The sequence below is a fragment of the Myotis lucifugus genome, unplaced genomic scaffold (assembly GCF_000147115.1).
Source record: "Myotis lucifugus unplaced genomic scaffold, Myoluc2.0 scaffold_89, whole genome shotgun sequence".
Lineage (NCBI taxonomy): Eukaryota > Metazoa > Chordata > Mammalia > Chiroptera > Vespertilionidae > Myotis > Myotis lucifugus.
Window position 1 is genome coordinate 4559472 of NW_005871137.1, and position 15175 is coordinate 4574646.

A 15175-nucleotide genomic window follows, 5' to 3' on the forward strand; every position below is an offset into this window, starting at 1 on the left:
ATCTCACCCTGCTGGTGCTCAAGTCGATGGCATAGTCCACCAAATATTTCTCTGCGTATTTATTTTAAAAGACCTATAAAGGGAAAAACTCCACTAAAAATATTAGTGAACTTCTCCCCAATACCATGTTGGAAGGAAAGAGTAAAGATGTAGATGTGCTACATTGCAGATGTTGCCATTTGGACCTTGTTCTAGCACAGGTAACAGGTGGGATGGTGAAATCAGAAGGTGGGCAACTTCCAGGGCACCATTCCCACTGAGCTAGGACAATGTCTGGTCCTTACCTAGTAGGCACACAGTGTACATTTGTTAAATGACTTCATCAATTTCTTAGAGGCAGATCTAAGCATCCCATCTCCTTCCCAGCTCTTTTTCTCCTTTCCACTTCCTCTCCCTGGCCCTTCCCTCTCTCTGCTCTCTTTGAAGGGGAATGTCAGAGGAAGAGCAGGAGAGTGAGCTACAGAAACCCAGCCCTGAGCATAGAGAATTTTTAGCCACATGCACAGACTAGCAGGACTGCTTGAGCCCAGGGCTGGTCTGAGGGGTTCTAGCTGCTCCTCACTGGAGGCAAACACCACTCAGGTGTGGCAAGGACAGGCAGCACCTGTGTGCAAAGCCAGCCTGAGGTGGTCTCCTGGGGGTAGTTCTAACCCTCATAAGGGAGGAGGGTTGGGGTCTAGTGAATATTGCTGGTTTATTCCTCCACACCCTGAAGGAGAACCAAGGGGGAAAATTAGTAACTGTGGGTGGTTAAGAATGAAAAATGCCTTCAACAATAACCTACCCCTTAGAGAAGACTGGCTGTAATAACATATTTGCTCAATCAGAGTGCCCTTCCCTTCCACCTCCTTACTTTTGACTTCTCTTTCTCTCTGCGTGTGTTTGCCTCATTCTGTTTTTCTCACCTCTGCAAAGGTAACAGACATGATGCAGAAAGCCCTCTTTGATTTCCTGAAGCACAGGTTTGATGGGAGGTGAGACATATAGATATTTTTGTATTTTTTTCCTTTAATCAAACTTGTATGATGGATTGATCTGTGGGTCTATGTTTTCAGCAATTGAAGATCTGTAGTTAAAAGTCAGTAGTCAGGGAAGAATACAATGAAAGAGCTCTGAAAATCTGAAGAAATGAAGGATAGCATTGAATCCCCAAGGGAAAAAGGACTTGGAGAAGGAAAATAATCCATTCATTTTATTTAAATGTATGTGTCTGTCGTTATTTTCTCACTTGTTGGTGAATTCAGACCAAACTTGTTTTATTGAAATTATTAATTTAAAATATAGAATAATTATGATGAATATAGTGGCTCGCTGGTCAAGCTGGGTAATATCATTTGGGAATTACACATGTATTTGTATGTATGTTATATAAAGATATGAGCATAAAGTACTCAACTTGCTCAAAAAAAGAGTGCGAGAAATGTTTTCATCATAAGCCTCTCAAAGTGACTATTTTGTGGAGAATAGTACTTCTTTGGATGCTTAGCTCAGGGTTTGTTTTACTATAAATTACCTTGTTATTTTATTGATCTACTAGAGGCCCGCTGCACGGATTCGTGCACTGGCAGGGAGAGGTCCCTCAGCCCAGCCTGCGCCCTCTCACAGTCCAGGACTCCTGGGGGGATGTCTGCCTGCTGCCCTCAGGGGGATCGAGCCTAAGCTGGCAGTCAGACATCCCTCTCGCAGTCTGGGGCTCTCTCACTCCTTACCGCCAGCAGTGAGCCCAGCATCTGGTTGAGTGGCACTCCCCCTATGGGAGTGCATTGACCACCAGAGGGCAGCTCCTGCATTAAGCATCTGCCCCCTGGTGGTCAGTGCGCATCATAGCAACTAGTCATTCTGCCGTTCAGTCTATTTGCATATTAGGGTTTTATTATATAGGATTTTGTATGTATCCTGGCTCAGTCTTTAGCCATCAGATAATTTTATCATTTACGTTTCTGTATTTTGCAGAGAAATGCTAAAAAGTTCACATTGACTCGACACTAAGTGCTAAGCTCTTTCACATGCAGAATGCAATCCGTGTAAAAATAACCACCTGTAAATACCCGAAGATTTATTAAAATGAAGAAAATATAAATAGTGTGGACTAAAAAGTATGGTTAAATGAAGCCAACTTACCAAATATTTTAATAAATATGGTATTTTAGGAAAAAATAAAACATGATAATGCTTTAAGTACAAATTGTATATATTTGTCAAAGGAAGAGCTTCTGGATAATTGTATTAAAATAGTCATTCATTTCTGGGTTCTATATACAAAGAAAATAAACTGAGGTTTTAGTTCCAATAATTGAGATTTTAGTTCAAGAAATCAGAATGCTTCAGTGCAATTATGTGAATTGCTAACTACCTTAGTATAGGCCAGGGTGCCTTAATGAATAGATCCTAAAATGTATAATGATTCAAACCCAAGCTTGTTGTTGCTCATTTGACAGTCTTAGGCAGATGTTCCTCAACTGGAAGATATGGGGAAAGGGAGGATTGGGCAGAAAGTTTGTTCCACCCATCACTGGGGGCCCTCGGCCCTCGGGTGGTCTCTCCAATCATCTGGTGGGAAAAGAAGCATGCCGGCCTGGAAGTGACACACATTGATTCTTACATTTCTTTGGTTAAACTTGGTCACATGGCCACATTTAATTGCAAAGGAGGCTGGGAAATATATAGTTTAGCCATGTGCCCAGGAGGAAGAGGATATAAATATTATTGAACAAATAATAGTGTTTGCCACATTCATCTAGTGGACTTAAAGAGCTATAAGCTAATTGTGGATTTATCCTATTCCTCTCTTTTTAAAAAATATAGGAAAAGAATAAAGTAGTTAATTATATAGAAAACAAGTGAATAGCACTGAATACAAGAATATCGGAGTTGGAGAAAAATGTAACATATATTTTATTCTAATCCGTTTTCTCTAACAACCACTAACCTGCTTCTGTTTGAAGACTGTTGGCATTTGGGAATTCATTTCTTAAGAAAGCATTGCAAAGCAACAGCTGAGCTCTGACTTTAACTTAATAGTATTAGTCTGGGTCTTGCCCTCGGATGATCTGGGCCATAACCTTTCCCCTGATGCAGCCCTCTGTGGATTGGAGGCAGCTAACATGCATGGCTCAGTCTTCAGTGTTCTTGGCTGCACATGCAGACATCCTTCCGCTATGCTTGAAGTCACGTGGTTTTAAACTGTGGCACCTTTACCTGAGGAAGATCTGAGCAGTGACTCTTCTTGTGGCCCCATAACAGCCCTTGAGCTGAACAAATTCCATCTCATAACACCACCAAAGTTTGTGTTGGATTGCTTTTGTCCCCACATAACATCCTTATAAACAACGTTAAAGATTTGAAATGTGGGACCTATGCGGGGGGGGGGGGGGGAGAAAGGAATTATTCTAATTTAGCAAAGAGAAAATGAGTGAGTTAATTATTGCTTTTAAGGGTGAGGAATCTGAGGTTCTACCTCAATCCTAATTATTGCTTTTAAGGGTGAGGAATCTGAGGTTCTACCTCAATCCTCAGGCCCAGAAAGAGGAAATGCATGTAATTATACACACAGAGATCTGTTTTGAATCAGGTAGAGTTGTCCGTATCAAGCACTTACACACTATTGAAGATGGTGCTAGAAATAGAATTAAAATGTCAATGCCAAGTGTTCCATGGGGTCTGATAACACAGAGGAGGAGCGGAAGATCTGAGGGCAAATCCAACAGCAGCAAAAGTAATAGCTGGAGAAGGTGAGTCAGCCTTGAGATATCTCATCTACAGCACAGTTGGAGAGAGACATTAAAGGTGGGAGTAGGTGAGTGGACTTGCTTTCAAAGGATAAGCGGCCAGTGCTACACAAAAACCTGTACTGAATCTATTGGTTGAGTGTATGGGAGACTGATAAGGAAGAAGAGATTTGCTTATCTGACTCTGACTTGTCTGCCCTGACATGTTGAGCCATGACAACCTGCTGCATTATGTTTTACCAATTAATAAAAGGAGAGAAAACAACAAATCATCTTTAATTGAAACCATCCAAGAGAACAATCACACAGAAGGCATTCACACAGCCACACAACGTAAACAATATGTTCTACTGGAAACCTGCTCTGTTTCACTGGCTATGAATGCAGTGGGTTAGACAAACTAGTCAGGAGAAAGTCCTATTTTTCTCAGAGCAAAAAAAGGGGCTTCCTTCTTCAAAACTGTTTTTCAGATCTTGGTTAGAAAATAATCCAACAAATTGGATTAAAGTCTAATAGCTTGACCATAACAGAATCATATGCTTGCCTTTTTGGATACCTTAGAAATTATTTGAGTTTGTTTAGAGCTACTTATTATACAATTCTTTTTGCTATAACTATTATTGTAGGGTCTAACCATAATTCACGTAAGAAAAATGAAAAGCACAACATGAAAGAGTTCCTGACGGGTCCCTGTACGTGTGGATGTCCACACATAGTGACCGTTGCTGTGCACAGGTCATAAGCTAAGTGAGCTCCACAAGCTGCTACAATGGGACTGGCCTGGTGAGGATACAGTGGGTGCACTGTGGCACAGAGCTTTGCTCTCTTCTGTTCGTGCCTCAAACATGCACTGAGCATCATCCTTGGCGATGTGGTTTGTTCAGCTGGTTGAATCTACCATTCAGAGGCTGAACAGCAAGCAGTCAAACTGATGGCAATTTGTTGACCTACGCTAATCATGTCAAACCCCAATGAAGTTGTTTAAGCTTTTTGCCAACTGGACCATATCAGTTCTGTGGCGGTTATTGGAGACTTTGTAACCAACATGATCATAGCCAAAATCCTACATGGACATCAAGTAATTTATACAGATGGGATCTGAAGCGAAAGGATGTTATTAGCTAAGGAACACTTAAAGAAAGAACAACAAAAAAGGATTTGAGAAAGAATTGAAGAAAAAAAGAGGCTGAGAATACAACCTAGGGAGACTCTAGAGAGAGTATTTATTTATGAAAGGAAATGGGAAGGACTAACGCTGTCACAGAGCAGCCAAGTCATGGAAGGATTGGAATTGCAGTCAACAGATGGAAAAGAACAGCACCATGCCTTCTGTTTCATGATCAACGTTATTCCCTTACCGTTTCCTCCTGCCACTCTCCATTCAAATGCAGACTCATCGGAGGACAAACACTATAGATAATGAATCTAACGCTCTAATGCAAACATGAATACTTAAATCGGCAGGTTTTGATTACACGTCTGCCCTGATTCTCCCACCCTCAAGGTATATAGAAACATCACAGACTCCAGGGATGGAAGAGTTCATGGTAGACTGCTAACTTTTGAGGATAGGATATAAAGAAACTATCTTTTTCAAGTCTTCAAATATCCAATAATTGTCTTGTATACATTATATATGTGCTTATCAACACAGGACACTATGAATAATTATTTAAGAAAAGACTTTTTATATATTATCTTGTTTTCTCCCAATGACAATCCCATGAGATAGTATGACAAAGCTACTATCACTGTTACATTGATTTTAATACTGACGCTCAAAATCTGACATGATTCATTCACAGTCTTGTTCTATTAGTCTTTTATCTACTGACCAGCAAGAGAAAGATCCGGAAAGAATACTTAGGTCTATGTATGCCTTCCATCCCTGTTGTCTTGACAGTGCACTGTCTGTTCTTCAGAGCACTTTTCTCTATGCATACTAGGACTAAAATAAATTAATACAATACCAGGGCTGCATATTAGTTATAGGGAGGATAAAGTATAGAAGGATTTTACAGCTGTTCCATTACCAACATGGAAATACTAGTTATTTTTAAATGAGTGTCTTGCAACTGAAAGTAATGTCTTTCCATAGAAAATCACAGAAAACTAACACTGATAGATCATGATGGATGGCCACAATTGTGATGAATTCCAAAACAGAACTAAGCAACACTTGGGGTTCAGCATCGCAAAATTTAGAGAATGATTTTTGCTAGTTGTCAGTGACATTTGCTACTATACCCAGTCTGCTGAGGAACTGAAGTTCTATTAGTCTTTTATCTACTAACCAGTAACGACTGACACTATATCACAGGAAAATTTCCCAGGGAACTTTTTAGAGACGTATATCAAACAAGATGTGTGGAAGTGCTGAAAGACACTAGGGGATAAGAGTATAGCAATAAAAAATGTAGAAATGATATCAAGTAAAAAAAAGTATATAAACTAGATAACATTCAATGGTGAATGCAATGTAGTTACATTGCTGGGGAGCCTTTTACAAAAACAAAACACAGAAGTTTGAATTTGGTATCTGATCTTGAGAATAGTAAGCATCTTTGCCTAGAAATAAGAAACTCCTGCTTTGTCTTACTAAAAGGTTCCTGGGCCTGTGTCTATCATCTCCTGAGGTCTTTCATGCCTGTGTACTTTTATTAAGAAATAACTTGTATTAAAAATTAGTTGGTATTTTATTAACAAATAAAACAAGAAAAAGAACCCTTTATTATCTAAACCTTTTCCTATTTAGGGTTTATATGAAGCAGTTTTTTTTTCTATGCTTGTGTGTGTGTGTGTGTGTGTGTGTGTGTGTGTGTGTGTTGTAAAACTTTGGATGTGTTTGAAAATGGCTTTGTAAAAATGTTTATAACCCAGCAAAAACCAAAGTGTGTATCTGTTGATAATCCCTTCGATTTTTAAGAACCAAGGGTCACTATTTGGCTTGAATGGAACTAGAAAATTTTATTTTCACCTAAGCAGAATAGACTGTTTGGGCTCTCCAAAAGTAATTATTTCTAGAAAGTTGAATTCCGTCTCTAAACCAACCCACTTGTCTCCAGTCATCTATTTGAATTGCTCTGGAACTTCACTGAATGTTTCTAACCAGCAACTTCATTCTTAAAACAACAAGCAAAACAAAAAACAGAGACAGGAACTATAAACAAGCAATGTAAGTAAAAGAAGCTGTGACCAGGAGGACTGCCTGTGAGATTTCATGCCTCAGGTTGCAGCAGCCAATAAGGAATGGAGGCTCAGGTGTGGGCTTCACCTGACTTCAAGTAATAAATCCTGACCATCTGTCAGCACCTGGCCAAGACTAACTGAGCATTGCCCCTGCCCATGTGGCTCATGTCTGGAGAATGGGTTGCTGGGGAAGAAAACTGTAAAAGAATTGTTAAATTAGGTGGCTAAGTACTGGCCTGGAGCTTGGGGGGCTGTGTTTTATACCTTCTTAGCCTCTAACTAACCTCAGGGCACTTCCTCTCTGGGTCTCAGTTTTCCTTCTTGGTAAAATGAGGAAATAGTACCTGACCAGTGTTTCCCAATGTCTTGCAGCCGTTGAACAGCTTTTTACAATAAAATCATATAGAGAGCAGCAATGTAGGAAACAGAAATGCAGAGGCCTTCGTTCGCCTGTCACTGACGGGAAGCTGAGCCCCGCCCACTCCGCCTCCCTGGCGGCTCCCAGTGGCCCTGGAGGTGTTCCACAAAATGCTTAGTTTCTGCAGAAGACCATTGAGGATGCCTCCAGTAATTTCTTAGGGCATGAAAAGTCTAAAAATGAAAACATTTAAATCTTTCTGACCATCTACAACCTATAAATACAATGACACAAGCAAGGGGTACTTTGCTTTAAAATGGCACCAGAATTCTTGCACAGTCTTTTACTTTAAAAACGTGATTTCCAACCATTTGGCAAGTGGCATACTTTTAATTCTCCCCAAGGAGTCAGGTTCCTGAAGTCAGGTGAAGAGTCTCCTGAGAGTGCTGGTAGTGTTGTCCCAAGACAGGTGTGAAATGACATAGGCCTCAATAATGATCAGTAATGACACCTCTCTCCTGCTCCAACTCCCAAAGGGAGTGTGAAAATGAAGGAGATCAGATGTACTAACTGAGCATAAAGGGGAGGAGGTGCTGCTCTCCTTGTCTCCTTTCTGGAACCCTGGCAGGTTGTGAAGATAAGAATGGAGAAAGGTCCATGGTGGCAGTAACTGGCCTAGAGAGGCATTCTTTGCATTCTGCGGGTAGATAATAGTCTGAAGTTGCTCACTCCCGGTTTATTTTAAAGAATTTAAAATTGTGAGCTGCAGAGACTCTCATTTGATAATCATACGCACATAGACCCCTCTCTCCTTCACTTGCAATGGATTTGCTTTACTCTCTTGTGTGACTGCAGGACACTTTCTAACTTAAAAATGTCCTGGCACAATTCCCACCCTGCCTTCTTATGGGTGCCCAACATATGCAACTACGCTGAAGAGTCTTGTGCCTGCAGAAGAGAAATCATATTTTTCATATCCTTAGAAATCAAAACTTCTTTTGGGCCTGTGGAGAAATGCTTCATGTATCACGAATTAACTGTTGAGCACCAGGAATGCAACAGAGCTACCAACTGGTTAATTGTCTTCAATGATTTCTCCCTTTGACCGGCAGCATTGACATCTGTAGTTTTTGAAAGTCTTGTGCAAGAGCAACTCAACTGTGAATTGTGGGAAATTGTGTCGCCGCTTCCTAGAAAGAGCATGGTTTATTCATGTGTTTTGATTCCCTCCTGGTATAGTGTGCATTAAAGAGAATTCAGCAAGGCAGACAGTAATGGAGGAGGAGCTGCAATTTTGCTGCAACCATTTTGTTGTTGTTGTTATATAGCCAAAACCTTCCTGTATTCTGCTCTGCTTGTGTTTTAATACTAGCCAAAGCCTGTTTAAAATACTTGTGGCCAATGTTTTTTATGCTGTGGTTGCACTGTAGTATGTAAAGTGGTTATTAAGTACTGCGCTTATAAATCACGTGGAGAGCCCTATGACATTTTTACTGGCTTGTTTTGTTCTGTGTTCCTATTCATAGGATATCAATAACGAGAGTGACAGCTGACATTTCTCTTGCTAAGAGGTCTGTCCTAAATAATCCCAGCAAGAGAGCAATAATTGAACGTTCGAACACTCGGTCCAGCCTAGGTAAGATGTTCAAATGTGGTTCTTCTCCAACCTGTGCTTTCAGACGGGGATGACACATGTTGCGTTTGGAATGGCTTTCCCAGTTTGCTCCCCATTCAGAATGGGGAAGCGCTGATTAACTGGAGAGAATGCTACCCCTGGAAAAGAAGGGAGCAGAATCCTGCAGCAGCCAGAGCCTCCTCTCCCTCAGCTCTAGCCAATTAGCTAATTAGGAGTCTGGTGGGAAGAATCCTCACGGCCTCTCCTGGTCTGTTACTGCCTAACCATGTGAAACCACTCATCTCCACTTTGCCCGGGTTTCTCAACATGGCTAATATCTGTCACATATGACTCATAGCTGACATGAAAGGAAATGAGATGTTCAGCCTTCTCAGGTCTTTAGAAGAAAGCTAGACCATGGTGTTCTCAGTGTTGCTTCTGCTGCTAACTGGTAGTACCCAGAATAGTCACATTGTTAAGTGGAAATAGTAACTACATTAAGAACACAGAGGGAGTTTCCCAGAGCACCAGTTAGAAAACATCCTAAAATTTACCATGATGGAGAAGAAAACACACATGCTATATGTGTTTAGCTCCATCAAGACATATGTGCGCAGAGTTGTAGATTCACCATCCACAGAAGCAAATCCATGCTGCTGGGGAAATCACAACATTCATATCAAAAGGCTGTTTGTGGTTTCTATGATTCCAAGAGTGGCGTAGTAACTCCTAACTTTCTGGGAGTCTCTTTTGCATTCACATTCTGAAGGCAACTTGTTTTACTGCCCTCTTCTTCCTGGGTAGACAGGGGTCTTCTATGCCTCTACATTTTTTTTTATCTACTGAAATGAGCTCTATAGATGATTGAAAACTAAAAATAAAATTTCCGAATAGATTGCATGCCCAAACATCTCATCAAGAACTCACTGAAGGCTGTGCCAAGAATGGAGCAGGTTGGAAAGAGGCTATAAAGTATTATCTCTATATTCCTGGCATGGAATTAGCACATGGTACTTGATCAATAAATGTTTGTTTGGTGGTTGCTTTGTGAAAGAATGCTAAACTTACCAAATGAAATAGGTGTCAGAGCTTGTCAGGGCAAGATTCCAGACATCAGTGGGTTTTTTTTGTTTGTTTGTTTGTTTTTTCCTTTTTTTTTTAGTCCTGTATTTAGTACAGCCTTTCACATACAGAATGAAACACATTTAATTAGTTTTTTACTGATTTTTTTTAGAGAAAGGAAGGGAGAGAGAAATATCAGTGAGAAACATTGATCAGTTGCCTCCTGCACACATGCCCCAACTGGGGATCAAACCCACAACCTGGGTATGTGCCCAGACCAGGAATCGAACCTGTCACCTTTTGGTGTACCGGATGATACTCCAACCAACTGAGCCACACCAGCCAGGGCCAGAATGAAACACTTCAATAAGGCACAATATTTTCACCTTGAGGAAGTGATGATGGCAGAGTTGATAATGATGAACCAGATTAGGTAACTGACTAAAGTCAAGTATCATGGGTGACAAGGATGCCATATTAGATTGAAGATATCTAAAACAAGCATTGTTCTCTGTTCTTCTGTCTTTCACTCTCCTCTAACTCCTCACAGTGCTGTTGACTTCCTCTGATGTATAATTGGAGGCTAATGGATACTTAAAAGCAGAAGCTAGGTCGCCTGACTAACAATTGCATGAAACCAAGGGCTTCATGAATATGCTTTGAAGTCATTGGTAATCTAGTCACCTGTTGTCAGAATCAGTGGAGTGAGTGGGTGGAGTTACTGTAAATATTGAGGAAGAGCCCTAGCTGGTTTGGCTCAGTGAATAGAGCGTTGTCCTGTAGACTAAAGGGTCCCAGGCTTGATCCCCAGTAGGAAGCGTGCAGGAGGCAGCCGATCAATGATTCTCTCTCATCATTGATGTTTCTATCTCTCTCTCCCTCTCCCTTCTTCTCTGAAATCAATAAAAATATATTAAAAAAATATTGAGGAAGAAACAAGGTAGATGTCAGTTCACTGTTTTCCCCCTTTACTCTGTAAATTCGTATACCACAAACATGGAGTTAATTTAATGGCAATCTATTATAATAATCACTGTGTGAGCCACTTATGTCCATTTGCCTGCTGTTAATGCACATTTGCAGATTTCTTCACCAAATGTTTATTGAACACTTGTTATGTGCCATGCATTATGCCAGATCTGGGAAGAGCAAATGTGACTAAGACAATGTATCTTACACATGAGCAAACCGAAAGAGGAAACAGATGGTTAAAATACTCCTTGATAGGGGAAGTATGAGCAAAGTGGTGGGGTATTAAGAAAGAGGGGTAGAGAGTAAGAAGTGTCTGAGAAGACATCTCAGAAGTTTTATTTGAGCTGGTTCTTCAGGGCAGACAAGAATGTGCAAAGGCATCAGCATATAGAAAAACACTGTGTGTTTGAGAAACAACTCATTTTTTACAGAGCCTGCTTAGAAAATGGGAGGGGAGACATGGTTTTAGAGCAAGGGAAGAGACTGAGAAAAGTAGATTGAGGCCAGTATGTTAGGGCTCCATGTGTCTTGCTAAAGAGTTCTCCAGAATAGAACCCATGAAATGTTAATTTTAAAAGATACCAAATAGTTGTTACATCCAAAATATTTTCTATGATCAAATAAATTTGGAAATTGTGCATTAAACAATTGGCAGTTTTCTTCACTGCAAGACTTCTTAGAGCTGTTAGGATACAAAGGGCAATGCACATTTGAAATTCCAAGAGAAACTATTATAGTATGCAATATTTCTCTTACAGAAAACCTCCTTCTTCCCATAGGATATATCAGGGGATTTGTTTCCCAGGGAACTCACTTGGGGAAATGTTGCTTCGAGCCTAGGAAGCCACTGAAGTATTATAAGCATTTTGGATGTAAAAGAGATCCCAGGTGATAGAAAGACTGGAGAGAGATGGGTCCAGATCAGTCATGGCCAAGTTGTAGAAGAGTTCATTAACATCCCGCCGGCATCGTCGTCCATGACTTCTCAGAGCTCCATTTGTCTGAAATGAGGTCATGAGGAAACTTCCACTGGAACCCTTCTGAGGATCAGCCTGAGTAGTCAAGATTGTTGGGTTTGGTTAAAGTTTTTCCTTAAGAAAATTAGCTATGTTGCCCTGGCCAGTGTGGTTCAGTTGATTGAGTTGTCGTCCCATGCACCAAAAGGTAGCCAGTTCCATTACAGGTCGGGGCACATACCCAGGTTGCGGGTTAGATCCCTGATTGGGGTAGAACTGATTGATGTTTCTCTCTCACACACATCAATGTTTCTCTCTCTCTAAAAAAAATCAATAAAAACATATTAAAGAAAAAGAAAGAAAATTAGTTATGTAGATAATTTCTCTTCCTCACACATATAATTTATTTATTGCATTCTGTATACGTATTATCCAAATATTGGACCTACAGCAGTATATAGTGTGGCTCTCTGCAACCTCCTGGCTGGCTCTGCCTGACCTCTCTGCTCGTGACAGAGTGCCCATTGCCCAAGGGTTTAGTGTTATCAAGCAGGTGTGCCTGCCCTCTGCACCTGACAGAAACCACACTTTCATCATTGCTGGTGCAGAGGAAATCAGGCCACGGCATTGCTGAGGTATTTACACAGAGACTCGAAGTGCCTCGAGGGTTCCTTGTACCAGAGCAGTCTAGTTTACGTCACTGCCTTTTTGCTACTTCAGAAAATATTGTTTTCAGATTTGAAAATTAAAGCAATATAGACTTATTCTAGCATAGCCCTGGCCAGGAGTTAACATTAAACCAGTTTAATGAAAACAACAAATGAAGAATGTACCCCAACAGCCTGAGGCTAAAATTTACTACAATAAAAATAAAATTTAGTTTTTAAACTTCTCTCATAAGAAAAATCTTTTTTTAAAACTGTTTCTGATGTGAGAAAAAAGGGACAGGTATGCTATTATTAAGATAACAAATGTAGAATGTAATTTCAGAAAAATGTTGTGAATAAGCTCAATTGTCCAAATTCTTTACAACATGAAACCTTTCAAGTATTAAATAATATCAAAAACAACTGTCTAATACAGATGATGCATCAGTGATTCTGTGAAAAATAAAAAGTTTATGCTTTTAGGCAAAGCCCAAGAGAATAGGGTTACATGAGAGTTTTGAGCATTCATGACCTCACACTCCTTGTCAATCCATTAGATTGTGGGAGGGAGAACTTTTCAATGGGTGACATGAACTTGAATTTATACTAGATTAGCAAAACAAATCATGGGATTCTGGTACAAGCCCTTTTCAGAGAGGATGGTTAGAGCAACACCACCTTTTCTAGGCCACCTTTGAAGTAATTTAAATTAGCCATGTCTACACTTCGTCTACTCTGTAATTTGGACGAGATTACAACATTGTGAGGTCACACCTGTAGCTCAAAATAAAAAGTAAAAAGCAAAACAAGATCATCTCTCTGAAAATTAGTCTAAATCAGACTTGGACATGACCCAATAAGTTAGATGATTTATAAAATATATATTTAAAAGTCTTTTTTTGTATTTCAGAAAGTCACATTATGTTTTTATGGGTAACCTGTTTTGCTTTTTAAAAATATCTGGATTGCTTTAGATATTGACAAAAACTAAATTTTTTGTTTGACCAGATTCACTCATGGATTTGGATAACTTGGCTATTACAGCCACCAAATAGATTTGCATCTAGATGCATTGCAACATTTTAATATATTTGATCTTAGTTTTTTTAAAATAATAGGATAATTTTGCCTCAGAACAGTCCCCTGGCCCTAATACTTAAAGTAAGACTTAGCAATATGCTTGTTGTAAGATTAGATGCAGAACATTTAATCAGGGATACAAAAATATGCACATCAGTCAAAACAGGTGAATTGTGGGATTTTTAAAAAGGAGATCTATAAAATATTAATATATAAGTTGATCATTGGTAAAAACATTTCAGTGCAATTTGCTTTCCATGAGATGTTGCTCTGTATATGTGTCTCAGTTGTTTCCTGAATGTGGTTTCAGCTTCTATAGCTAAAATAAATTTCTTTAGGCAAAGCAACAATTAAAATTAACATAGCTATGCCCCTGGCTGGTATGGTTCAGTTGGTTGGAGTGTTGTCCCATACACCAAAAGGTAGCAGGTTAGATTCCCATCAGGACACATACCCAGGTTATGGGTTCAATCCCTAGTCAGGGTGCATATGGGAGACAACCATTCAATGTTTCTCTCTCTCTCTCTCTCTCTCTCTCTCTCTCTCTCTCTCTCTCCCCACCCCCCTCTCCTTTCCTTTCTAAAATCAATAAAAAAACATATCCTCAGTTAATGATTAAAAACAAACAAACAAACAAAAAATACTTATATAAATAGCTAACTATTAGAGTGAGTGTAAGTAAGAAGCAAATCAAGAGAGCCACCTCAAATTTTCTACCGTTTGGTTTCATGCAAAACTCAAACCATTTCTCTCTCTTTAGAAAAGATCTTAAGTTAGATCAGAATATGTAAATTCCAAATGTTCTGTTTTTCAATATAGACGAGCATCTGAAAGAGGGGTACTATATTTTTTAAATATAAGAACTAATTTTTTTAAGTAACCATGACTTGTTATTTATTATTTCTCTTTTTAGCGGAAGTACAAAGTGAAATTGAAAGAATCTTTGAGTTGGCAAGATCTTTGCAACTGGTTGTTCTTGATGCAGACACCATCAATCACCCAGCACAACTTATAAAGACGTCTTTAGCACCAATTATTGTTCATGTAAAAGTCTCATCTCCAAAGGTAATTAGCTCATCTCCAGCTTAAGGTTTAGCAGCTCTTTTGTTTTTTCCTCTGTGCTTTTTTGTTCATGTGCAAGGAGAATGTCTTATGTAAACCCTTTTTAATGAGCACAGTTTTAATTCCCACAGTTTGTAAAGGTTCTAGAAGTTCTGAGATAGCAAGTAAAAAATAGTCCATTTTTCCCAAAAGCCCACAGTCTATTGTGGCAGTTAAGCAGGAATATAAGAGAAACAAAAACTAAGAAAGGTGAGGAAAAGTTAACTGGCTTTTCAGAGACTTTGGGTTCTATTTTGGTAAATTTCTTGGGTAATATTGATTCTTGTATCACCTATATTTTCTCCCCAGTTGAGAGAGTACATAGTTCCGGAAAGGTATCTAGATTTATCATATATAAAGTCAAACATCACCATATAAAATGTCTTATGGAAACATTGCAGACCCTTACATTTGTGGTTAGGTTGGATTCTTCAAGGAATATAATTATTCTGTGATTACGCACATGG

At 39.5% G+C, this 15175-nt stretch overlaps 1 protein-coding gene across 4 annotated transcripts in view; it reads left to right on the forward strand.

Moving 5' to 3' along the window:
* The window catches only part of CACNB4 (calcium voltage-gated channel auxiliary subunit beta 4), a 225773-nt gene that overhangs the window by 192397 nt on the left and 18201 nt on the right, over positions 1-15175 (forward strand). For all 4 annotated transcript variants that reach the window (XM_006091279.3, XM_023756121.1, XM_006091280.3 and 1 more), the window contains 3 exons: positions 916-974; positions 8802-8911; positions 14521-14672. In XM_006091279.3, the coding sequence (XP_006091341.1) occupies positions 916-974; positions 8802-8911; positions 14521-14672 (321 nt within the window). The remainder of the gene's footprint in view (positions 1-915; positions 975-8801; positions 8912-14520; positions 14673-15175) is intronic.